The 27,379-nt window shown below is 47.5% G+C and overlaps 1 protein-coding gene across 1 annotated transcript in view; it reads left to right on the top strand.

Annotated features, from left to right (window-relative positions):
- The window catches only part of ME3 (malic enzyme 3), a 199,009-nt gene that overhangs the window by 160,027 nt on the left and 11,603 nt on the right, over positions 1–27,379 (top strand). Inside the window, exon 8 of the mRNA XM_079930727.1 lies at positions 17,087–17,196. Within this exon, the coding sequence (XP_079786853.1) occupies positions 17,087–17,196 (110 nt within the window). The remainder of the gene's footprint in view (positions 1–17,086; positions 17,197–27,379) is intronic.

Here is a 27,379-nt window from a genome sequence, read left to right as displayed (position 1 = left end):
CCACTTGAAGGAAAACATCATTGTTTTTAATCGCTTTCTGTGTCAGGGTTCTGCTCAAGATTTCATTAGTTAAAAAATTCTTCTACTAAAAATGTTTGAAAACTATCAATCCACACAAAACCTTATTTGGGACTTGATTCAGAGAACAATAGGGAGCCATGGTAGGTTCTTGAACAACAAAGTATTGAAATTGTCAGGACGTGGGAGAAGATTAGAACAGCAGCCATAGCAATGCCCCAACTCAAATTCTGCCCTCCCCAGAGAGGTCTGCCCTGACCAGCCTGTCCTGAAACTCTCTTGCTGTTTGTAGTCGTAGCATAATTTATTGGCTGTATAATTCATTTGCTAATTAATCATGCACTGCATCACGGCATCTTTTCTATAATGGTCTAGAGCTTTTCTTTAAAGCTTTTTTGGTCTTTTAACTTTTCATCGTCAGAGCAGAGACTGGGCAAAGATGTGTCTGGACTATTGTAGAGAGGTTCAAGTATCAGCCTGGCCCAGACTAGATGGACTTTGAAGAACATTCCTTCCTCAGGTCCTGTAACTCTGTAACATCTCTACCAGACTGGTAGTTCCTGGGGGGCAGGGAGCATGATTTTACTCATGGTGGACCCACCGTAAATAGTAAGGGTGGGAGTTGGATGGTTGGTTGGTTGGTTGGGTTGGTTGGCTGAGGGATTGAAAGCCTTCACCAGGCTAGCTATCAGTTAGAATGGACTGAAGGTTATGAATTTGATGGCATCTGAAGACGCTCAGAGGAAGGAATGTTGAGACCCATTCTAGCTTGTCTGGCCTCTGAAAAAACATCAGTTTCCCAGTCTCAGCCTGACGTGGCTAATTGTTGACAGTCCAGCTCCTACGTGTTCCCATCGGAATAGGAGCCAGATGCTGCAAAATGACAGTCTCTCGTGCCTGTGAAGACTCTATCTTGGGTCACAGAAAGGGCTGGAAGGCTGTAGAAAAACACAAACCAGCACCCAACTCTCCAGGACCTATTTGTTTGCATCGTGACCAAGCAGACTGAATAATTGAGAGGCCAAAATGTGATGGAGGAAGTTCACTAACTGGGGAGATGGATTCAGTGATGCCAGCTGGCTGTTTCCATTTCATTTTTCCCCAAGAGGCAGAGTAGGAACAAAATCATGCCCAGACCTGAAAGTTTCATATTACAGCAGAGGAGAGGGAGGGATAGAAGTGTTCTTCCCCCTGATTTTTCTCAATGGATTAATAGTAATAATAATAACAACCCTCTTTTACTTAATTGCCTGCTATGCACAGACTCTAATATAAGCGCTTCATACAGCATTAATTCACTTAATTCTCACAGCAACCCTCTGGGGTGGGTACTATTATTAGCTTCATTTTAAGGGATGAGGAAACTGAAGCTTATAAGGTGTAAGTAACCCCCCTAAGAACGAGAACCCTATTAAGACCCCACCCACTAGCAACAGTTGTTAGAAGCACAAACTCTAGAGCTACATTGCCTGAGTTTGAACCTCTCATCTGCCACTTTTTTTTTTTTTAACATCTTTATTGGGGTATAATTGCTTTACCATGGTGTGTTAGTTTCTGCTTTATAACAAAGTGAATCAGTTATACATATACATACGTTCCCATATCTCTTCCCTCTTGAGTCTCCCTCCCTCCCACCCTCCCTATCCCACCCCTCCAGGTGGTCACAAAGCACCGAGCTGATCTCCCTGTGCTATGCGGCTGCTTCCCACTAGCTATCTATTTTACGTTTGGTAGTGTATATAAGTCCATGCCTCTCTCTCGCTTTGTCACAGCTCACCCTTCCTCCTCCCCATATCCTCAAGTCCGTTCTCCAGTATCACCTGCCACTTATTAACAAGCTATTTAATTTTCTGTGCCTCGGTGTCCTCATTTCCAAGATACATTTTTAATATTTAACTTGTAGATTGTTTCTGCTAAATAAATGAGACAATCCATGTAAGATGCTTACCATTATACCTGAGTAAGAGTAAACATGAATGTTTGCTATTATTAATAATAATAATAACTTAGGCAGTTTCCAAAGCCACTGTCGTTTAAGCAGTGCTTTAGTACTGCCTCCATTCATGCAATCAGTTAACTTAGCCATTAATATATTCATCTTTTCCTTCCATAGTTCCCCACTCATCCATCCCTGCCATTCCAATAATAGCGTCCTTCTCTTACTCAATTCTTCTTCCCTGGTGCTAATCTGAAGAAATAAAAAGAACCGTTCTGGAAGCACTGGGTGTGATCCATCTCCATGTTCAGATCCCGGGTTTGTACAATTAGTAAATGTTTGGTCCTTGCCCTCTACACCTATTCAGTTAAATTCTGCCCACCACCACCCTCCCCCAAGTGGAGAGGCAGTGTGTGTATCCATGCGGGGGGGAGATCTCATATTTTCTGTAGTTGTTTCAGATGAGCGTTATTTGGGCCTTACAGACCCGCCGTTCTGAGAGCTAAGAAGCTAATTTCCCAAGTGAAGCAATGAGTATAAAAGTGTCCCCTACCAGTGACATGGCTGGAGAACCTGGCAGAGGGAAAACTAACACTCCTCTATAGGGTCACTCCCACAACCCATGCCGTGTGGAATTCCTTGAAGGGAAAAGCAATTCCCCAATGAAAATAAATTCATGATTCACAGTAACCCACATAGAAACAGTCCACAATGTGGGAAAATCAGAAACTAATAGAAGAATTAGAACCCCAAGGAAAAGGAATATTCTGAGAGAGACTATAAAGTGGTTATACTTAGATGTATTAAAGAGCTATTTTTTATAAGAATGAAGTAATAAGGAAAGTACCTAACACTTAAGAAAAAAAAGTAGCAGGCAGACTTGAAAAAGAAACAGATAAAACTTCTGAAAATGAAAAACAGAGTCATGGACATTCAGCAGAGTTTACTAATGTTAGCTCAAGACACCGTCAGAAAACCCAAATCCTTAAAAATCACTGCCTGCAGGCATTTCAGAGACCCTCCAGTCCTACTGTTGGTGATCCAGAAAGAACCAGGACACCAGGTGCTTTAATCAGGAAAGATTTCTCTGAGCTGCTTGTGAAAAAGAGCATTTCTCTCAAGGGAAAGACAGGATGGATAAGACCGCAGCCCCCAAATCCAAGCCGCATCGTTCCACGCCAGAGAGGATGTAGCAATTCCAGGCAACCCCATGGTACATTTACTCTCATCTTCTCTTTGCCTCTCTTTCTCTGTCTCACTCATTCATACACACATACTATGCAGTCTCTTCTTATTCTACTGCATTCATTTTATTAGGCTCAAGCACATTGTTTTTTAATGTGCTTGAGCCTGTTAAAATGGAGAAAAAATCCTAAAAGCGAACGATTCTGTCAAGATAAGTTATGTAAAGAAAACATGTCTGGATGTATATATATACAGTTAAGGCTTGAGATTGCTGGGATTTTTGCTTTCCAAGCCAGTCATTCCTATAATGTTTGATTGTTTGTGTGCAGGCATTTCTTTTGTAATTAGAAAAAAAACAATGGATTTTTAAAAATAATGAGTTGGGCAGCGGTTCTTTCCCGGAGGCAGTTCCTTGCGTTTTTTTTTAAACCCACTAAAGATACGAAGAAGCAAGCAAGCATCCCAGGCTTCACCCTCTGGTGAACTGAGTACTGGTTTAACCTAGGCTCCTACAGACAGTAAAGTAACTCACATCCATCAGCTCACGTAATACTCACAATAATCCTATTAAGTAGATACAGCTATTGTCCCATCCCACTGAAATATAAGTTCCAGGGAGAGATCTTTGTCTCTTCTGTTCACTGCTGTATCTCAAGCGCTCAGAACAATGCCTAACGGCAGCGTGGATTCTCAATAAACATGTATTGAATGAATGCACACTTTACAGATGAAACGGAGGCACAGAGAGCTTAGGGATCTTGTCCCAGGTCACACCATTAGCAGTGGTGGAGCCAGGCTTTGAACTCAGGTGGTCTAACTCCAGAACCCACCTTCTAACTTGAATACTCTATTTCTTTTCTTCTACATGAAAGAAAAGACAGTCCAACATACTCCAGACACCTTTTTGATGCAGCAGGCAAGGAGAACAAATGGGAGGAAGGTCTTATGGAAGCTAGTCTACTTCACATACTCATGTCTCCTCTCTCCAGCTTGTTCTAGGGCAGGGTTAGTGACCCACCAGTCCTCACCGTTAGGGAGGCTATGGAGGGGCCAGCCATCAACTCCCATTTTCAAAACTCTCTAGCCCTTCTCAGCGAGGGACGCATCCTCTTTTTTATTTTTTTATTTTTATTGAAGTGTAATTGACATGTATCATTGTGTAAGTTTAAGGTGTACAACGTGTCGATTTGACACATTAATTTTTTAATAGATCTTTATGGGTGTATAATTGCTTCACAATACCGTGTTAGTTTCTGTTGCACAACCAAGCGAATCAGCCATATTCGTACACATGTCCCCATATCTCCTCCTTCTTGAGCCTCCCTCCCACCCTCCCTATCCCACCCCTCTAGGTCATCGCAAGCACCGAGCTGATCCCCCTGTGCTGCGCTGCTGCTTCCCACCAGCCGGCTATTTTACATTCGGTAGTATATATATGTTGATGCTACTCTCACTTCGCCCCAGTTTCGCCCTCCCAGCCCCATGTCATCAAGTCCATTCTCTATGTCTACCTCTTTATTCCTGCCCTGCCACTAGGTTCATCAGTACCACTTTTTTTTTAAGATTCCATATACATTCGTTAGCATACGGTACACATTAATATAGTGCAATATGATTACCACCACCGCGTTAGCTAAGCCTTCTATCACATCACATAGTTATCATTTCCTTTTTTTGTGGTGGGAAAATTCGCCAGCACCTGAGTCAGTTGGCACTTGGTTCTTCCTTCTTAGCTACCTAACAGTGGTCCAGTTGCCCCATCATTCACCAGAGCTGGGCGCCCCCTGCAGGCCTCTCCACAAACTGCAAACCCAGCCAGTGTTACCGAGCCCCGGGGGAAAAGCTGAGGCTCATTGGCTCCAAGCTTCTCCTGGTGGTTTTAAATAATACAAACAAAGGAAAAGCCCTAAGCTTATGGCATCCAGACTACAAGGCAAGTTTCAATATTTTATTTTAATTTTGAAAGATTGTAAAGAGTGTAACCATTAGCTCTAAATCTTGATTGTAATGTTTCACAGGAGCGTTCACACGCTGAGTCCCTCTCAGCAGGGACAGTCACTGCTCAGTATTTTCATATACACTGAATTTTAGGAATGCCTTTTGCCGTTCAACCTGTGTCTTACTTTATTTTCCCACCTGGCCCTCCCTAGGACTGTAACACACATCTTAGAATACCTGAACAAGAAACAACCTGCTCATTGATCCAACTCCATCACTTTATAGGTGGGGAAACTAAGACCCAGAAAGAAAGTTCTTTCCCCGGAGTCAGATAATGATAAAAAGCAGTGGGAAATTAAGGGGAACTTATCCAGTTGTTTGCTCCCATCCACATAATTTATGAAATCTCTTCCAAGTTTCCATTTAGCCTGTATTTATCATATGCTTTCTCTGGGCCCCAGAGTGTGGCCAAAACAAAAAGACCTAGAGTTCAGTTGAGTTCAGACCTAGAGTTCAACTGTCCTAGAGTTCAGTTCTCCCTTGAGCTTGTAATATGGACACATAAAATAATCAGAAAATAGTTCAAGGCAGCATTCAATTATTCTTTTATTTATTTATTCTTGTATTCACCCATACTTGAATTCATTCAATGGACAGATATTTATTGAACGTAGCAATAAGTCAGAAATAGACTTTGCTCTCAAGAAGCTTATAATTGACTGGGAAAAATTAAAATATGTTTAAATAATTACTGCTGAGTTTGTGTAGATTTAATGTCTACTTAGTTAATGGCCCTGCCTGCAGCGTCAGTCAAGGCTGATGGGGGAATACAGTGGTCAAAGGCCTGGGGCATTTAGTTGGAGTTCAAAGTCATGGCCTTCTTCCCAGGAAAGAGCTAGCAATTCACTTTTACAAAGAACCTACTCTGTGCTGGGTGCTTTACTTTTAATTATCACTGCAACCCTTAGGGATAAATAAACTGAGGTTCAGAAAGGTTAAGTAACTTGTCCCAAATCACCCAGTTAGAAATGGAAGAGTCTGGGCTCACCCCAAATCCATCTGACTTCAAAATCAGAGGTGCTTTCCTACAGCCTCTGCTGCCTGCTCTCCCAGCCTAGCTGGAAACCCTTCCCTGCTTGCGGCCTCATTTGTGTTGATTCCTCAGGGTAAAGGAAAGGGGCTGAGCTATTGTGATACAAAGATACTTTGCAGCAGTGGCCTCTAGAAGAGGACAGTGGGGCTTCCAGGGGACCGGGAGTCACGTGGGCTGGGTGTGACCGGTCACCCCTATGGAAGGACTGTGCTCTGGCAGGCATTCATTCATGCTTCCATTTGTTAACCAATGCTGGCTGAGCTGGGCAAGCACAGGGCCTTGGGCATACGGCAGCAGGTTTGTTTGGGCTTCTAACTTGGGTGTCTGAAGCGGATTTGTCCAGAGCAGGGGGCAGGAGAGGGGGTCCGTTAAAACTCCTTCTTCAGCTGTCGTGCCCCACGTGGTGAGTGAGACACCTCCCCTGCCCTCAAGGACCCTGCCTAGTGCCTGTTTTGACCTCGTCTGTCCCCTAACCTGGCTTAGTCTTTCCTTTCTTCCCCTCCCTGACTTTGACTCACTTTGGTCCTGAAAGGCCACAAACACAGACTGCGATTTCCAACCTTATTGTCTTTCACCTGAATGTCAACATTCAAGGTGGAAGTTAGCCAGTTGCACGAGGGAGGGACAGTTTAGATGCTTAGGGAGTCCAAGGTACAACTGTATGACACACTGTATGGTACAAATACTACAGTAGTACACCTGACCAGAGAGATCAGAATAGACCAAACTAATGAGAGAACATCAGTCACCTCATTAAAACTAAAACGTACAACCTGTGGGCAGATCAGAGCTGGTGTGAATGCCAGTGCCGCAGGTCAGCCAGTGGGTTGGAGGCTAGGAAAAGTGCCCAGGCTTTAAGAGCAGAAGGTTGGGGTGTGAGCTGCTGTGACCTAGAGGAAAAACTCAGTACTGGCCTCTGACCTTTGAGAGGTCGAGAGGTCAGCAGATCAGCCACCATCCTCTTCCCAGCACTGGGATTTCTGGCGCCATTTGCGTGTTTGCCCAGGAAGTCAGACAAATGGGGAAATTGAGGAGGAAATACAAACTGTTCCTGGAGTGTTTTCTGTCTGGCCTGGGATTGCCGTCAGAGCAGTGACTGAGGAACGGCCACATTATTCTGGTACTTTTGCTTAGAAGTTCCTGCTTCCTTTGACTGTCTTTTGACACGATGGGAGTTTTCCCCCATTAGGCCGGAATGGCAGCCACAGGAGCCCGCCAGTCTGGCTGCCACAGCCGGCACACCAGGGGAATCTCCCAGTGTGGGACCTGGGAAGGGAAGGGCCTCAGCGGTCCATACACCACGTCCACCGTGGCTGGAATCCTTTCCACAACCTCAATGCCAAGTGAAGTTCTGGGGACCCTGGAATCACTTCCAGGGACAGCGTCTTCCATCCAGCGTTCGAGATCTCTGCCTTATGTGGCACAGAAATCTCTGTCCTGATTTCCGCCTGTTGGCTCTGCTTTTCTCTTAAGGCCGCATAAGATCAGTCTACCCTAATTCCCTGTCCACAGAACGGTCCTGCGTGTCTTTGAAGATAAGCATTATGCCTCATTCCACTGAGATTTCTTTTTCAGGCACAATATTCCCGCTTTCCCCAATCCATGGTTTCCAGTTTCCTCACCTACAGAAGAGTTTCCCTGTCATCCTTGTGAGTCCCTTCCCAAGCACCCCTCCCGCCCCCCGCAGAGTGAGTCACTCCCTCTACATATGTGTGGTATGAAGGCTGCACATCTGTCCCTCCACTAGGCTGTGACGTCCCAGAAGGAGGAACCATGTCTTCTTCACATTCCAACTGGACTTTGGCTCCTGTCTGCTCCCATCTCCCTAAGACCTCGAGCCCCCATCATCACTCCTCGCATCTCCCCTCCTTACTGGCTTCTCTATCTCATACACACACCTCCCATCAAAAATGCATCCATCCTCCAGTCCCACGTCCACCACCAGCTGTCTCCCTACCCTTGTTTCATAGCCAAGCCTCTTCTTTAACCCCCCGCAGAACGGTTCCCTCCCCCACGACTCCACCGGAAGTGCTCTGGCAGAGTTCACAAGTGATCTTCTGACCATCACTTCCCCGCCCCCCGCCAACACTTCCAGATCCCTGTTTCCGTTGACATCTCCGCAGCAGCTGACACTGCCCACAGCCTGTCATGCGGCTCCTGTGGCGGCTGCCACCGTCCACCTCGCCGGTCCCCCTGCTGACTTTCCTTCTCTAGACTCTCTTCCTCCGCCCCTTGCTGCCCCCTGGACGCAGGTGTGTGCGAGGTCTGTCCTTGGCCTTGCTCCCTGCTCGGTGCACACGCTCTGCCTGAGACCCTCACAACACTCTGAACTCCCCGTTCCTCTCTGCTGAGCCTCATGTAGCATCTGCTCTTCCTGAACACGTCCACTTGGACGTGCCAGCACCTCAGACTCAGCACGGGCCAAGCCTGTCTTGCGGAGCGAGGTTATCTGTCCCTCCCTGTCCCCAGCCTTGGCGACCAACAGATGCCGCCACCCCCATCCCGGGCTCCTCCTCGTTCAGCTTCCATGTCCTGCACGTGATTAAATCCTGCCCTTAAGAACAATCGCCTCCGTGGACTCAGTGCCTACGACGTGCCAGGCTTTTTATTTACATTATCTCATTTAATTCTCACAGCAGGACTGCAAGAGAGGTATTATCATCCCGCTGTCTTATCAGCAAAGACTGATATTTGGATTAAATAACTCGCCTGGGGTCACACGTTTAGTAAGTGATGGCTCCAGACCTGCGCAGCCCCAAAGCTCCCTCCACTGCCCACCCTCTGCCTTCACATCTGTCACCCCGCCCTCCTCTCATTCGTGGTCCCTGTTGCCTCGCCCCAGCACTTCACGGTCTCTCACGGGGGCTCCGTGCCTCCAGGATGTCCTCCCAGCTAGTCCATCCCATCACCCACTCTGCTGCAGAATGGACGTCCTAAAACACAGGCCACTTTCCTGCCCGAAGCCCCTCGGTGGGTCCCCATCGTCCCCCGACTGTGTAGGCTCTTTTACACAGGCATGTAAAGGGGTGGCCCCTGAAGTCCGCCTAGCCTCAGCTCTCCCCACATCTCCCCTTCTTCACCCCTCTCCCAGCTCTGGTTATTTTCCTGCAGCTCCAGGAAGGCCCCCCCATTCTCATTCCAGATGCATGTGCTGTTCCCTCTGCCTGAGGTGCCCTTCTCCCTCTCCCCCACCCCCCCACCTGCACAGTCTGCCCCTGAACCTCTGCTCTCCCTCAGGCCGAGCCTCAGTCTCCTGCTCTGTGGAGCCCTCAGTTTCTCTCCCAGAAGAGCTGATTGCCCCCTTGGAGGCCTCCCACATGCCTAGGACATACCTTCATTATTACCCTTGTCACAGTATGTTGCACCTGCTTTTTTTATTTTCCTGTGTCCCTGTCAGACTTGAAATTCTTGAACTTGCCTTTGTAATCTAGCAGGGAAGACAGTCCCTTGTTCACAGTGGACACTTAGAAATGTTTGCTGCATTGAACATTTATATCATACCTAGGAGAGTTCGTGGCACAAAGGGGAGACCCTGCCCGATACATTTCTTTAATAATTAAAACAGAAATGTCAATAAATAATTGTGATGCAATGTGATGTATCCTAACAGAGATACGCCCAGAGTAGCAAGGCAGCCCAGGAAAGAGAAGAATTACTGTTACCCTGGGTAAGGAAATCGATGGGTCAGGGAAGCCTTCCTAGAAGACATGACATTTCAGCAGGGCCTTACCGTTTAAGTAGGAGTTGGCCAGGGTAAAATGAGGCCCTCTGGGCACCTGAGCAAAGACATGGAGCAGTGCAAGGGCCCACAGTGGTTGGGAAGCAGCAAGATATGCCCAGGGCGACGGAAGACATGAGAAGGGGGTGAGCATTAAGGTTGGGGCCAAAGTGAACGCCATCTAAGGAGTCTAAACACAACCCCAAAGGCAGTGGGAGCGCTGTAAGGATTTTAAGAAAAGAAATTGCACAGATCTGTGTTTAGAAAGATACAGTGGATGGATTGGGGGAAGGGAAATAAAGCTGGAGGAGGTGAGATCCATTATTATAGGATCCTGGCCAGAAGTAACAATTGCAGGAATCCCAGGGAGAGATGGCCTCGCCCTGAGTCCACCCAGCCCCTGCAAAGTTCTTTCTGCAGAGAGCTGTGTCTGTCAAACTGTGCTCATATAAATGGAGAGGGTGGGACACAGAAGGGTGAGGTCTCTAGTCAAATAAGTTTAGAAAATGCTGAGTTAAACAGACTTCTTAATGCAGGACTTTTCAGAATCTTTCATACACATTGTATATGTTATATGAACATTCAGAGTTTCCCAAATGGTTTGAGCCATGGGACCTCTTTCTGAGAGCATCTCAAGGGACTAGAGTTTAATGGAATGTGTAAAATAAAAACAAAGACCTAGAGCTTTCGGGATTCTTTCAGCTCTAATTCCTGGAAGGACAATATAAACAAAAGAAATAGTTTTCCACTGGGTATAACTGATGTCCTCACCATGCACTCTGCTGGGGGGTCTTGTGTGTGTGTGTGTGTGTTTTGTTAGGGGCATGGAGTGGGCTGCCATGGAAATGAGTGGTAGGTTTTAGTCATTCTGTTTGGAGGCAGGCTGAGCAAATTCACCTGCTCTTCCCAGGTGCCCTGTGTTTGTTCAGGCCTGAAAGAGGTCAGACCCACGTGTTTGAAAGAATGGCAGGTCCTGACCTTCAGAACAAAGAAACCAGGTCTACAGCCCATGGAATGTTCTGGTCTCATCACATCTCTCACGCAGCCTTTGGTCAGCTTGCTGGGGGGAAGGGCAGAGCAACCATCTCAGAATCTCTTTACCCTGGGGAGGCTGCATCCCAGGTGGCAGGTACCCGGCTCCGTCGTCACATTGTCACACACAGCTCCCTAGGGCTCCCAGGCACAAGTCGCCATTTTCAGGCTTCCTCTCGCCTGAGGGCTGGAGGAAGAAACCTTTTAACATCCACCCATCGGCCTTGTGGCTTTAAGTGAGCCCCGGCCTTAGAATGCCTTCTAGGGCAGCGCCAAGGCCAGTTCCCATCCGAGTCCCCAGGGTGGAGGAGTCTGGGCAGCTCCGTGTGCGGCCTGGGAAGGCGCCTCTTTCTCCATTGCAGAAATTCTTCCCTGAGAAGCAGCAGATATTCCTCAGCCCCTGCCAGGAGTTCAGGGTGAAGAGTTCAAAAGTGCAGAAGGGGACAAACAGGAGCCGCCCGGGTGAGGGGCAGCTTCTGGCAGGATGGAAGGTCAGCAATGAACTGCCGGCACTGAAGTCAGGAAACGGCCCAGAGCCCTGAGTAGGGGGCCTGAGCGGGGCCCCTCTGGAGGGGCTGCTGCTCCAGCCGTACGACCTGGACAGTGGCCGCCTCCGCCCTGCTCACTCAGCCGGTCTGCTCTGGGTCAGCTCAAGGAGGACTCGAAAATACTGATGTTCCTGTCATACGTTGCTCTTACCAGGAACGGTCAGACCTCCCTACTTTGGACTTACATCTCAGTGAAGCTCCTAGTGTATCTATTCCAACCCTACGTTAAGGAGCTCCTGCTTCCCCCACGAGGCTCTCAGATCAGGAACTAAGACCCAGAGAGAAAGGGGACTCACCCAAGACTCACAGCTTATATCAGAGACAGAAGGAGAATACGATTTTCCTGTCCCCCAGTTCAGCGTTTTCTTCACCACATGGCACTGTTTTTCTCGTTGGAGAAAGAAACCTAACTTTAACATCTACTTCACTTTATGTTTTACAAAATCATATTGCTGTTAAAACTAAACTAAGTTCTGGCGTCAGATAGAGCTGGATTCAGATTCCAGCTCCACCCCTTTCCAACTGCAGGAGAATAAATAACCCCGGGGGCAAATAACTGAACGTCCTGTAGCTCAGGATTCCTTCTCTGCAATGGCACCTACCTACTTCATAAGGTCATGGGAAGATTAGTTGAGATAATTCATGCAAAGGACTCAGCCTGATGCCCAGCACCGTCGATAACCATTAGCTGTTTTTGTTACTGTTATCACTGGTAGAAGTATTTTCATGAATATGTAAGGCAGTTATAATTAACATTTAAATTGGTGTTATGATGAAAGTCCAGCATCCTGTATTTGGATATACATGGATGAATTGAGAAACGGTTTTTTGTAACCTAAGCTTTTAAAATTTTCATTTTGAAATTTTTTTTGTTCTTAATTGGCTTTTAATTAGTTTAACAAGTTGGCAGGAAAACTCACACTAAAATTCCACCAACTCCTTCATGTACCCAGCTCTTCCTAAAACATTTACTGAACAACTACAGTATGGGTTTATCATGGGTGCTCAGTAGATGCTTGTGGATAGATGGATGGACAGGCAGATGGATGGGCAGAGGGAATGGATGGATGATGGATGGATGGATGGATGATGCAAATAGAGCAATTGAAGTAACCAGCCTTGGTTCAGACTGGATAGTTAGTGGTGTGGTTTCGTGAAAAGCCATAAGTCAGGAGCCAAGGAACCAGGAAAAAGTGGTAAAGGGCCCAAAGGTCTCCCTGGAGATGAAGAAGAGGTATAGTGGAAGTAAGGGAGGTGGAAGGAGAGGCTGTGGTCAGAGACTGGAACGCACAGTGTGAAATTTTAGTAGGAGAGGCTCCTGGTGACGAAAGGTCCAGGGAGCAGCCATGGGGAGGGCATCCAAGGTGGGTAGGGGTCCTGGAGGTCATTAACTACAAGGAGGTCAAGAAACTCTGAGTCTAGGTTATTGGATGGCAGATGCACATAGCCTTTTATCCAATTCCAAGTTAGGATTAAAGTGACTGGAATGAATGAGATTTTACTGTGTATCTCATCAAATTCCTCCCTGGGAAGGTTCTCTTACGTGAAACTGAATTTGCCATGAAAGAATAATAGTGCACTGAACAAAGTATTTATTTATAATCCCTGCCTTATTTTTTAACCTAAGAGTGGTGTTGCTTAAAGGTCAAGTGTGTGTGTATGTGTGTGTGTGTGTGTGTGTGTGTGTGTGTGTGTGTGTGTGTGTAAGAGACAGAGAGTGAGAGAAAGGAGAAATGACGTGCATCACATTGTTCTGTCGTCTGACCTTTTCAGCAGTTTAGCTCCAGGCCAGTGCGGGAGCAACACTGAGAGTCTTGTGAGGATTCTATATATCAAAAGGTCACCGACCACCAAAGACATTCTGTTCCTCCCTCCCCATCCAAATACTTGAAATTCACACCCTGAACAAAAATTCACAGTAAATGTTGGTTTGGTGAACATAGCATTATAATTGTGCACTGAAGGGGTTTTTTTTTTTGTTTTTTTTTAAACCATTTCTATTCGTTGTACAAGGAGAAGAGGGCTGGATGGTGGGTCAGGAGACACTGCAAGCTCCCTACCACTACCCCCACCAGCACTTGCTCTGTGACTGGGAATAAGAACTGTGGCCAGGATGACACGTGTGTAGCACTTTACAATTTAAAGATCACCCCCAGCTTTTAATCCTCACCACAGCCACAAAGTTGGCCAGGCAAATATTCTGCCCATTGACAGATGGAAAACTGAGGCGGAACAGAGAAGTGAAGTGACACTCGGTTGCAGTGGCAGAGACAGGTCAGGCCCACGAGCCTCCTGACCCAAGCCCAGAGCTCAGCACTGGACTGAGGCAAGTTGCTGCCTCTCCATTTCGGGCCCTGTGACATGAACCTGTCTCCAAATCCCCCCACCGACAGCTCCAACTGGAAGGACCATGGTAGGAGCAAATATTTGCCTGCCCACTGGCATTTCTACTGTACTTTTTCTGCTTCCTTCCTTTTCTGGTGGTGTGTTTCCTTTTACAACAAACCTCTGTAAACAGTTTCTGAGAATTACTGAGCTATGTTTGTAATGCAGATGTACTCAGGAAGTATGTAAAGTAATCATTTTAACAAAAGGAATAGATATTTAAAATTTAATACTAACTACGGGAAAAGTGCCCATTGTATAAAACATAGTTTATCTTTGGATTCAATGTTTATCTTTTGTTTTACAAAGTAGTTTGTACTTTCAGTATTTTCTACATAATATAGTCAAATGCAGAGCAGTTGCAATGCATCCAAAAAATGGGTACATTTTCTGAAAAGAAAAAAAGGATATGCCATGCACAAAATTCAGAGGTTGGAAAAAAATGTGTTCTGGGCCACTTCAGTGCTACTCACCCCCTCACAGCCACCAGCCTCATCAGACAGATGCCCCGACAGCACAGGAAGCCCACCACATGTGGGCCCCAGCCACTTTTTCCAACAAGGTCGTACGTCTTTCTTTCCACAGCTGGTCCCAAGCTGGTCCCAGGCCTCCAGTTCACACAGTTGGGAATGGCAGGCACTTCTCCCTACCACATGCCCAGACACTCTGTGCTGATCAATCAGGGCCTTTTTTTCTCAATGAACATGACCACAGATACTGTTGGTCACAAATTGGTCCATGAGATGAAATCCTTTTTCTGCCCATGGATTAAGTAATTTTTAATAATTCACATCACACTTGCTTTCAGAAAGACTCCAATAAGAGACAAAGTACAGGGCTTCCCTGGTGGCACAGTGGTTGAGAGTCCGCCTGCCGATGCAAGCGACGCGGGTTCGTGCCCCGGTCCGGGAAGATCCCACATGCCGCGGAGCGGCTGGGCCCGTGAGCCGTGGCCGCTGAGCCTGCACGTCCGGAGCCTGTGCTCCGCAATGGGAGAGGCCTCAACAGTGAGAGGCCCGCATACCGCAAAAAAAAAAAAAAAAAAAAGAGACACCGTACAACCCAAAAAAGCAGGATCAAAGAGCCAGAATAGAGTCAGGGGAGGGTGTGTGCAGAGAGCCTCAGCTGGGGGAACCTACCGTTAAAGGGAAGAAGACAGCTCTCAGCTTCCTGACGCCCAGTGTTAACAGGAAACACAGGTTACCAATCCAGTCATTTTTTAGGAAACACAAACTTTTTCCTGACTTTGAAATCTAGAAGGCAATTCTAGTGTAGATTTTAAATAAGACAACTCAAGCCACTTAATGGGCCTTGTCTTTACCCACCAAGGCAGTGTTTCTGAGTTCTCCAGACAGGATCAGAACGATCTGAGGTGCTCACTGAAAATGCATTGTACAGCATGGTGACCGAAGTTCATAATTACTACTGTATCATGCACTTGAAGTTTGCTAAGACGGTAGATCTTAAATGTCCTCACCCCTCAAAAAAAAAAAAAAAATGGTAACAGTGTGAGGTGATGTATGTGTTAATTAGCTTGATATTGTGGTAATCATTTCAAATGTATACATGTATCAGAACACCCTGCTGTGTTCCTTAAATACATACAATTTTTATTTGTCAATTATACCTCAGTAAAGATGGAGGAAAAAATACAGATTCCTGAGCCCCACCCCTAAACTCACTGAGTGAGTCTTTGGGAGATGGGCCCGGTGCTCTGCATTTTGAACCAGCTTACCAACTGATCCTGCTCTACCTGTACATGGAGAACACCCTCACCAAGGTGTTAGTGGATGACAGTGGCTTCATGCAATGGCCTTTCCCAGCCTTCGCGGTATCTTATCAGGGAATAATGCCTGAACCCAGAAGAGTCTCTGGTGGAGGGACTCAGGATCCACTTCAGGATCCGCCAAGGGAGATATCTGGAGGCTGCAGAGGCTCCCCAAGCCTGAGTGGCAGAGGAGCCGGGCTCTCTGCATGCACTTGGGTTTGGAGTGAGCTTTCTGCTGGGATTTCAGATGGCCACAGGCCACAGAGAGGCGGGGCCCCATCTCAGCCCTTCCAGCACCCCTGGGGTCTGCCATCCAGAGCCCGTGGGGGTCACCAGCCCACATTACAGACAATGATATGGGCTTGGCTGACCACCGGGCTCCGTACCCCTACTCTCTGCCCCATCTTCGTCCATAATGGGGCAGGCAATTTGCAGCAATGTGGATGCAACTAGAGATTATCATACTAAGTGAGATAAGTCAGCAAGAGAAAGACAAATACCATACTATGCCACTTTTATGTGGAATCTAAAATATGGTACAAATGAACCTATATATGAAACAGAAACGGACTCACAGAGATAGAGAACAGACTTGTGGTTACCAAGGGGGAGAGGGTTGGGAGAGGGATGGACTGGGAGTTTGGGGTTAGTAGATGCAAACTATTACGTTTAGAATGGATAAACAACAGGGTCTTACTACTGTATAGCACAGGGAACTATATCCAATCTCCTAGGATAACCTTAATGGAAAAGAATATAAAAAAAGAATGTATGGGACCTCCCTGGTGGCGCAGAGGTTAAGAATCCACCTGCCAATGCAGGGGACACGGGTTCGAGCCCTGGTCCTGGAAGACCCCACATGCCACAGAGCAACTAAGCCCGTGCACCACAACAACTGAGCCTGCGCTCTAGAGCCCGTGAACCACAACTGCTGAGCCCGTGTGCCACAACTACTGAAGCCGGCATGCCTAGAACCCGTGCTCTGCAACAAGAGAAGCCACCGCAATGAGAAGCCCGTGCACCGCAACGAAGAGTAGCCCCTGCTCGCCGCCACTAGAGAAAGCCCCCGCGCAGCAACAAAGACCCAACGCAGCCAAATATAAATAAATAAATATATATATATATATTGTTTTTTTAAACTACATGGGAAGTATTTTCAAATGAGTAATAAATCTTCAAAAAAAAAGAATGTATGTGTCACTGAGTCACTCTGCTGTACAGCAGAAATTAACACAACATTGTAAATCAGCTCTACTTCAATTAAAACTAAATAACCAAATCATAATGGGGCAGGCAGAGCCAGGAGTCCAGGAGCCAGCCAGGTGGCATAAACCCCAGTGAATGAGCCATGCCACACCCACACCCACCCCTGGGCTGCACCGCCCTGCTCCCCAGTGCAGGCTGGGACCTGCCAGGCGTCAGCTCGGGGAGGCAATTACATGCTTTTTCCTCTCCCTCTCCACAGGTTTGGAATAAATTGCCTCATCCAGTTTGAAGACTTTGCCAATGCCAATGCCTTCCGCCTTCTCAACAAATACCGCAACAAGTACTGCATGTTCAACGATGACATCCAAGGTAAGTTTCCACCCCTCCTGACAAAGCCCCTGAGGACGAATGCCTCCTCACAAAGGCTCACCTGGGTGCCCAGGTGGGGAGGGGCCACCTCATAGCCGGTTTGCTGCCAGCAGCTGTTGAAGAAAGAGCAGTAAATCCAGATTCACTTCGCTAATTCTCAGCTCTGTGACCTTGGACATGTCCCATAGCTTTGCTAAGTCTCAGTTTCTTCACCCATAAAATGGAGATGATGACTGCTTCAGAGAAAAGTAAGAATTTGGTGATTAGATATATGAAAGAAATTTTCAACAATGCTGTGATTTACTAGCTGGCTGAACATGGGCAGATCACGTCTCTGAGCCACAGTTTCATCATCTCTTCATTGGGAATGATAGTAACTACCTTGGAAGATTACTGTGAAAATTTAAAGAGCTAATATATGGAAAGTACCAGCGCATAGGACTCATCAGACCAAAGCATCAATCACCATAAAAGTGGCCTTCGCCAGCCACAATAGCTCGCTCTTGGATTTTCCAAACACAAGGCTGTCAGGGAATCAGGATAAGGCCTTCTCTTAACTTGGCTGGAATGAGTGCTTCTCACAATGATAACCGAGGCCCCAGAACATTCCAAAAGTCAATGGGAAGCATCTTCTAGTTCAGGGTCAGGTTGGCTCCCTGTTCTGTGGACCAGAAATATCTGAAGGCATTTGCTTCTTGTTGTGGAGATGCCAGCATGTGACACTGGAGTAGGAGGGGTGGCTTCTCAGCGATTATCTCACCTGATCCAGGAGTCCTCAGGAAGGAGCATTGCCAGTTATTCCTAGTATTTTATAAAGCCCAAGGGAAACCTTGATGACATGTAGGTTATTATTTAACAAATGAAGTTTGGCAAGCAAGATCTTTTTTCAAATCAAGGAACCATGTCATGTAAAACAGAACAGGTTGGTAGGGGACAGGTATTGGTCCCTGGGAGTTAAAGATGGGCCAACATTTTGCAGATGAGGCCCAAAGAGGTCACAGTTTTCATCAAGTGAGTAAGACAGACCTAGGAGGATCCAAGCCCAGGTTAAAAATAGCTAAGGTTTAGAGCTGAATACTTGTTATTCATCAGGCACGGTTCTAAGCACTTCACAGCTTAATCCTACCAGATATCACCAACCCTGTCTTATTTGTACTCCTGTGACCTCCCTCTGGGTCAGTTCCCTGCACGTTGAAAGCTCTGCTTCTCAGCTGGGACAATCTTCCCCATCATCTTTGGCTCAGTAACTCCTACTCACGCTTCAAGGCTCAGTTCCGGGGTCTCCTGTCCCAAGGAAGGGACAGCCTGATTTGGGTGCACACCGGGTGCCTGCACAGCGTCCTGTGCCCCCCTCTGTCAACTTTCTTACCACACTGTACCCCACATGCCTGCACTGAGTTGTCTGTCTCCCCAGGAGACAATAAGCTCCCAGAGGCAGGAACCACATCTTTTCCCTTCTCACTTCCCAGCCCCAGCACAAGTGCCTGGCACACTGTAGATGCTTCACTAATGTTTGGAGAATGAATGAACGAGGTCCACCTGCACAAGTTGAGATTCTCATAAGCACCCACCTGTTCACGTGGGTGTGTCTACACTGGACACCTGCCCCCGAAGCCTCTCTCTTGTCCAGGTCGTCATACATGTACTCACCCAGAAATGCACCCCACATGTGCTCACACACAGACATATATACATCTTCACGTGTGTACGCCCTCATGTATACACACACACAACTTCTTAAATGAAATCAATTCGTTAGTTTTTAGGTCCTGCTGATATCCAGTTCCAGTAGAGTCTATTTCACTGCCAGGCAAAGCCAGATGGAATGGTTTTCTGGGTCCCACGGCAAACAGAGGAGGAATTTCCCATTCTTTTCTCAGAAATGAGAGACTAAAGTCATTAAACTAAAATGCATGAGGAGAGCTGGCAAATCGTACTAGAATGGCAGGAGCCCTATAATATCGAGTCTTTGATCGGGACAACCTGACCGTTAGGTGTGGCCGTGTGATTAACAGCACCGCCCAGATCTTCCCTCAAGAAAGGACTTGTTGCCCCAGCTGGCGGCAGGGCTGGCTGGAGCATCAGGCAGACCACGGTCCTGCCCTGCCAGGACGGCATCACCAGGTGATCAGGGAATATAGAAGCTCAGCCATTTTGGCCCAGTGCAGGACAGCTCTGAGGGCACATTTAACTCCAGGGCTCCCCACGGGGCTGGCTGAGGCCCTGGGGACCGCATCGCGGCTCAGCTTCTCCTGCTTCCCCAGCCTCGACCCCATCCTGCTTCCACTCCCTCCCTGGCACAGGTGTGCTGATCCCAAGGCCACTTCTTCATAACATCCTGAACACTTCACATCTCTCTGAATCTGCTTCCCAGGGAACCCAAACTGTGCCAAGTAATCCAGCTGGCATGAACACAGAGCTTTAGGCTAGAAAAGTGTTTTCCATCCACACTATTTCACAGCTTCCTGGCCTCACCCCCTCCGCCTGTGGGGAGGACGGACATTGCTGTTCACGTCACTGATGAGGCAACTGAAGTTCAAGGCTTAAGTTTTGCTCCACGTTCCCACAACCTAACAGGCATAAAGCTGGGGCTAGAACCTAGTCATTTCTAACTCGGAATTCACTGTCTGTCCATGACGTCGGGCCGCCTATGCGCCCTCGTAGGTGAGGCAGTGCCGTGAGTCTCCTTGGTGAGGATTAAATTCCAGACCCCACGGAAGTGTGGGTGTCACAGCTCTCCTCACCCCTCCCATCCTCTCCTCTAACTCCCACAGTTCACAGACCCCCCGATGAGGCCTGGGGATGGGGAGGGGCTGGCCCACAGTCGCCAGCTGGTTAGTGATGGGTCCAGAACCAGAAGCCTATGATGTGTACTCTCAGTGCTGGGTGGGCGATTAGCAGACTGGTGAGGAATTCCGGGATTAATGGGGCAACGTGGAAGATTAAGCTCATGCTAGAATTGACCCCCTTACCTCCAAATACAAGGTAGAGAGCAGAGGAAAAAGAAACATGAAACTACATAGCCATGCTCAAAAATAGAAAGGAACGCCGGCATGCACAGAATTGGAGAGAGCTGGGAGAAGGGGGAGGGTGGGAGGAATCACAGTGGTAAACAGACACCAAAACCAAACCACACGTGGTTGCTGGGGACAGGCCCGGTCCCCCCCAACAGGACTCGTGGTCAGGGAACACCCCAGAATGGCGGGGGGTGGGCCCAGGCTGCCCACATGAAATGAACGCCAGCGCAGCCTCACATCCTCGATGGAGTAAGGAAAGATGCGACTAAAGGCCTCCGGGTCCCCACCAGACGGAGCTCCGTGAGGGCAGGGCCGTGCCTGGTGCCGAGCAGAAGCTCGGGCACAAGATTGGAACTGTCTCCCAGGCAGTCCTGCTGTTTCACACTCCTGGGAATCACCACCCCCACGTGGCCGACCACAGGGTTGGGCCTCTGAAGCCCCAGCACTGGCAGGGTAAAGAGCTCCCCAGGGCTGCCAGGGTCTCCCCCGTGCGCCCCCAGCCCCGGCCCCGGCCCTACTCCCAGCTCAGACCGGTGGGAAGCCTCGGCCTCCCCAGGCTGGTTCTCGGTGAGCAGGGCTGCCCGTGCACTGACTCATCGCTGGAAGCCTCTTCAGGAGTTTTGGAAAAGGCAGAGGCTCAGGTGACTTTTGTTGTTTCAGCTGGGATCACAGAAGCATCCCGGCTCTTAGCGGAGGAGAGAGAGACCTGGAAGGGGAACAGTGCTAGGAATGGCCATGCTGGAGGACTGGCCAGCTGTGTCCTTCCCAAGAAGCCGGATCCGGGATACTGCTGGCCTGGTGAGCACAGGCCCCCGGCCTCCACGGCTAGCTGCCCGCAGTGTGGCTGGGGACAGCAAAGCCCAGCTGGCCTGTCAGCTTCAGAGCATCCTCCCACCCCAGCAGGCCTCCCTGGACCTGCACTGCCCTCAAGTCCGGCCACGTTCCCGAGAGCAGACGGCCAGTCAGGGTGCCTGTGTGGTATGTCAGGCCGTGGTCCCCCCTCATACTGCCAAGTTTTCATCTGTGAGCCAGAGTTCTTAACAGTCAGATGTTGGACTGAGACAAGCCTAGGTCTGAATCCCCACTTTTCTGCTTTGGGGCTTTGGCCAAGTGGCTTAAATCCTCCCAGTCTTCTTTTCCTGATCTGTAAAATGGACATGATAGTATTCACAGCCATGAGGGAGGCTCAGCCAGTGCTGCCAGAAAGATCAGGATGCCTTTCTAAGGCCAGCGTTGGTCCTGGCTGGATGGGCACTGTGCTAACTCATCGTTAAGCGTTTTCATCATCACCCTTGCTTTTGGCACCAGGTAGCTGTAAGGGCTGCAGTGATGTAGCGCGGGAACAGGCATGTAACCGTACTCAGTTCTGGTACCGGGTACTGATACCTCTGGTGCACAGGAGGCTCCCAACACATGTACCAGGGGGAAGGAGGAAGTGTTGAGACCCAAAACAGAGAGGCTGTGGTGGAGGTGAGAAGAGCCACCAGTGTGAGCGCAGGCCTGGGAAAGCCTGAGAAGGGAGGCAGGGGCCCACCTCACCTCTTTCCTCTTTCCACATCCAGCCTATTCTTCCAGCCCATTGAATTAGTTCTGTGAGTTTCCTGCCGATTCTGATTCTGAATGTGCTGGTCCCTCTGCCTAGAACTCTCTTCTGCTCTCGGCTAATTTCTCTTTGTCCTTAAGGACTCAAACCTCACCTCCCCCAGGATACCGCACCCAGGGCCAAACCTGTTCTGCAGGCCCCAGGATGACCCCACCCTTCCCCAGGGCCTGGGAGTGACACTGGGCAGTGGTCACCCGCTTTGCAGAATATTTCAAAGTACCCTGGGGCTCAGATGCCACGATAGGAAGGGGGCAGATGGGGAGGAATGGCCCAGCTCTGAAGTCTGTCCAGCTGGTTTGTCCTGTTTACAAGACACCAGGGGTTACTTCCAGCTGTCAGCGGTCTGCTGCTCCTTTCCTACCATACACACTAAGCAGCAGTTCCTGGCCCTTCCCGTGTCTCTCCCACAGTGAAACCTCCCCCGGCCGCTTCAACCTCATCTCTCCCCAGTCCCCAGAACCTTCCTTTTCGCTAAGTCCTGTGTTCTGAGGCTGTTCTTCCCGTACAGGGCTTTCCCAGCCCTGAGATTCTCGTGGGTCTCTTTGCACGTCTAATCCTGGCTGCTCTGAGACCTCCCCCTTAGCCTGTTGATTCAGTTAAATCCCCAAAGAAGCCAAGAAGATGGTAATTATTCCCTCCGGCGGCAGAATAGTCTAACCCTGCCTCCTCCATGGGCTGGGAACTGCTTTCTTGAGAGTCCAAGGGCTCCAGAACATTCCTTCAGGACACAGAAACAGGGTTGAAGTCATCTAGAAGGCCTTTGCTTGGTTTCCAATAAGGGGAACTTGAATTTTCTGAACAGTTATTCTGCTAACCCCTGTGCTCAAGACTGTTGTATTCATCTTCATAAATCTAAGGCTTCATATCCCCGTATACCCAGTGGAGCCCCAGAACAGGCTCTCAGTACACGCTCATGAACAAATGAGAAGCCGCTGGCTGCTGCGGGAAGATAATTCTGCGGATCCTGAAAGTGGGCCAACCTAATCCTAGAGGACGCCCAATCCCCCCGGCCCCAGGCCTCCAAAGCCACCTTGGCCGGACCCTGGCAAGCCTAACTCCCTGTGTCCTTCTTGCTGCCTAAGACAGCAGCCTTGTCTCACCTGAGAAGCAGCTAGTTCTTTCCCTTTTCTCTGATAATGTGTGGTTTCTAATGGAAACTTCTTTAACTTTGTCAAATGTGACTATTAAAAGCAGAATAGAAACTACATTTTCAGTCCTTTTGTGCTATTTCCTGAACCTACCACCTCCAGTACTCAGTTTGCAGGAAATGCAATTATGGAAAGCTCCCTCTGAAAAGGAAAATTTGTTTTTCTTTCATCGTGAATGAGGAACAAACAGTCATGCTTTCAGCTGCCCTCAGCATTCACGGGCACGTGTTCTAACACATCCCTAGACCCCTGGGCTTCTCCAGGTGGCTACCTCCAGAAACCTCTGCAGCTTCCTTCCTCTCTATTTTTAAATCCCTAATACATTACCCAAGACCCTCCTCCTCAAAATGAAAGTTGATGACGGAGATAGCGTTCTTTGCCAAACTTTATAATATAGGATTTAAGAACTGCTGTTTTTCCTCTTGAGTTCTGGGCTGTGAATACGGCAACTTGTCACTTCGGAGGATGGCCTCAGAGAAAGATCCCAGAATGGAGAATGAGAAGGAGCCAGCAAGGTAGCCAGTGAGCATGGGGTTCCAGAGGCCACATGCAGAGTTTCCCAAAGGAAGGAATGAACACCAGTATCAAATGCTGATGAAAGGTCAAGGAAGAGGAGGGCTGAGGACTGACCACTGAACTTGGCAAGATGGAGGTGCTGGTGAGGTTGACAAGTGGTGGGGCAGTCGCCTGATGGGACTGGGTTTCAGGGAGACCAAGAAGAAGGGAAATAGAGGTAATGAGTATATTCAGCTCTTTAGGAGAATTTGGCTATAGAGGGAAGTAAGAAATAGGGTGGGAATGACATAGGGTCAAGAGGAGGCTTTTAAGGATGGGAACTTGATGACATATTTGTATGGTGATGGCAGTGATCCACTAGAGTGGGAGCAGTTGAGGATGCAGGAAAAAAAAAGGGAGAGAATTACAAAACAAATTTCTTGAGTAGGTAAACATGGTGGGATCCAGCACACAGCCAGAAGTGGCTTTAGCTAAGAGCAGGGACCATTCATCCACGTAACAGGAGAAACGGCAAAGTATATGGAAGTATATGGACCGGAGGCAGAGGTTTTATAGAGTTGGTGGTGAGAGGACTCACTTCTCTCCTGGTCGTTTCTACTTTCTTTGAACTTCACTTTCCACTTCTGAAAGGGGAAAAAATGGGAGCTCAGTAGTACCTATTTCCTAGAGTTGCTGTAAAGATTAAATGAGCAAATAAATGCAGGCAAGTGCATACACAGCACGGAGCCAAGGTCACGGGGAGAGCAATCAATAAGCGGCAGTTGTTGTATCCTTTTGAAATTTTCAACTCTTTTCTACCAGATTTCCCAATGCTTTGTGTTTTCCACCCCTTCCAGAGTCACAACTGAACAATTACATCCACCACCTAAGTTCACTTCCCTCCACCTCCACTACCACCTGCCCCTCAGTTCTCCCCCAGGGAAACCCCATAAGGCCACTCCTGCTGCCTTCAACTCCAGAGTCAGGAAAGGCTGTCTGAGCTGCATAGACCAGGAAGGGGTGGAAGCAGCAACCCAGGCTTACCTGCTTTACTTCTAACTTGGTGACTAACAGGCAGAAGCCACTGCCTCTCTCTGGCCTCAGTTTCCTCATCTGTACAGTTGTTGGATGTCACGCTCTCCATCCAGCACTGAATTTCTGCAGGTAAGCTGTTATTCAGCCTATAGGTTCTAACCACAAAAGATACTTGACATCCAAGAAGGAACAGACCCATCAAGAATGCAGTGTCTTTGGGAGGTTCTCTGATGAAATATCTTTGGCGCCACCTGGTGTCGTATGCTCTGTACAGCTCCTTTCAGGAGGCAGAATGCTGTCGTGAAATATAATAGAATCAGATGCGGGGAAAAGGTGCTCTCTGTCCAATGGAAAACTGGAAACAGAAAACGGAAAGTTCACTCCTGCTCCTACCCTGCAACCATTAGTATTTTGTAGCTCCTTTCGGATTTTGTGTGTATATTTTGTTACAGTTAGAATCATAGTATGTAGACTGTTGAATGTTCTCTTCCTTCCAACTAACTCAGTGAAGCATGATTCAGGGGTTAAGAGCACATGTCCTAGAGCCCGATTCCCTGAGTTCAAAGCCTCACTCTGTTGTGTGATCTTGGACAACTCAGCAAACTGCTCCGTACCTCATTTTCCCAATCTGTAAAATGGGGATGATGATAGGATTAAATAAATGTCTTTACATTAAGACATATAAAGCACTTAGAACAATATGTGATGTTAGTTACTAACTTTATAGCATTTTTTGTGTTGCTACACCATCTTCATAAGGAATATTTTTAATAGCTTCAGTATCCTACTGAGTGCCTACACTAGCTAATTTACTTAACCATTGCTCTTTTGTTAGGTGTTTGTTATTTCCAGCCATTCTACATTACAAATAACACTGTCATAAATATCTTACCACATACCTTTTGGATTTTTTCATACATAGATTCCCAGAAATAGAAGCATGAGGTCAAGGGGCAAAAACATTTTATGCCTTTGGTCTATATTGGGAAATAGTTTTCCAAAAAGGGTTGTAGCTCTTTAAAATGGAATGTGTGCTGAACTTTGCCCTTTTCATTGCTCCCTCACCAGCCATAGATAACATCAGTTTCTTTGATTTGCACAATTGTAATGACCATAAACAGTCACACTTTAATTTCCTTTTCTTTGACCATCATAGAGGCTTAGCGTTGCCAGTTGCGATTACTTTATTGTGACTCCGTGAGGGTCCACAACAGTCGTTTTAACAGAGAAAACTCGACATAAAGAATTGTGAATTCTGCATTAAAGAACTGAAAAGCCAGAAAGAAACACTAAGGATCTGCTACCACCCCTGAGGCTGGGGGAACACAGGGAAGACAGGCAACAGCTGGCTAGCGTTCATGCCTCTGAGGGGGCATGAGGCTAGTTCTGTAAGTGACGGACAAAGAGCAAACTGGATTCAACTGCTGCTTGTGGAACAAACTGCTGCTGTAAGATTAAAAAACCAAGGCTCTGGAGTTGCCAGATTTAGCAAAAACAAAATGCAGATGATCAGCTAAATTTGAATTTCAGACAAATAACAGTTTTTAGAATATTTATGCTAATATTGCATGGAACACACACTAGAAAATTATTTCTTGTTTACCTAACATTCAAGTTTAACTGAATGTCCTACATTTTACCCAGCAATCTTACAAAGTAGGAATGATGCTGGAAAAACTGTTCTTTCCCTGCCCATCTAGTCTTTCAGTCGCCCTCTGGCGCCCCCTATTGGCAGAGCCCACCATAGGGCCAATTGGTAAAGCTGAAAAGTGGTTTGCAGACAAAGGAGAAACGATTATCCAGTAATCGGCAGAGTCCACCCTTCTGGCTGTTCAGCATCGATACATTCCGTCCTGCACATTGGTACTTCCAGACAACAACAACAAACTCTAACAAAATGCCTAATAAAATGCAACTATCTTTCCAACAAATGAAGACATTCTCCCCTTCTCCCTGAAATGGGGAGAGGCAAAGTGTCTACAGTTATTTGCCAACTCAAGAATGTCACTCATCATCTGGTTCTACAAGAATGAAGTCACTAGCCACTGCAGTCACCGACCTTCAACGCACCCTGAAAGGAGTTCAAGGCAGAGATCAGGCATGAGGCACTCTGTGCTCTGGGAAAAACTGGCAGAACAGGCCTTCAGATGCTTAGATATTTTCAGAAGATTTTATGAGCCCAGTTTCTTACATCTTCTCATATCTAGGAAAACACTAAAATCATTAACGGAGACATCCACTCCTCGTGACGAGCAACAACCTTCTTGTGACCAGCAGCAACCTTCTGCTGAAATGTGTGCTTGACTGCACGTACGCCCTTCACCAAAATCACGTACACACTGACACCCACACCCGTCTTCAGAGCTATCTGAGGGGCTGTCTCCTGGGCTATAGTTCTCATTGTGTCCCCAATAAAACTTAACTCACAGCTGTCACACTGTGCATTTTTTGGACATATTTATCTCTGGAAGATAGTCACACCACCCATCTCTGGGCAGGACAAACTACTCTTAAATCTCAGTCACAGTCACATTTGAAAACTCTGTTTTCTAAAGGCTAAATTGTAGAATTAACCTCCAATAAAACTTCTATAAAATAATAAGAGGAAGGAGAAGGGAGAATAAATTAGCTAATACGAACCATCATCCGTAACCACATGATAATCAAGGAAGAAAATTTGCATGGCTGCTACATTCCTCATTTCTGTAACCAGTCATGAAGCCATAGTTGATGTTTATGAATTTCTTCCTCGGTCTCCCATTCCGTGTTTTCTTGTCATCAGACAAGACCTTAGCTTGCCAGAGTTCCTTAATAGGATGACCCAAACCTTCATTCCTGAAGGATCTGCGTCCTCAGCAGCCCTGCCTCTCTTTAGTTGCAACAGT

Source organism: Stenella coeruleoalba (assembly GCF_951394435.1).
Source record: "Stenella coeruleoalba genome assembly, chromosome: 8".
NCBI lineage: Eukaryota > Metazoa > Chordata > Mammalia > Artiodactyla > Delphinidae > Stenella > Stenella coeruleoalba.
The sequence above is the reverse complement of the archived record's forward strand: the minus strand, read 5'-3'. Positions and strand labels throughout refer to the sequence as shown.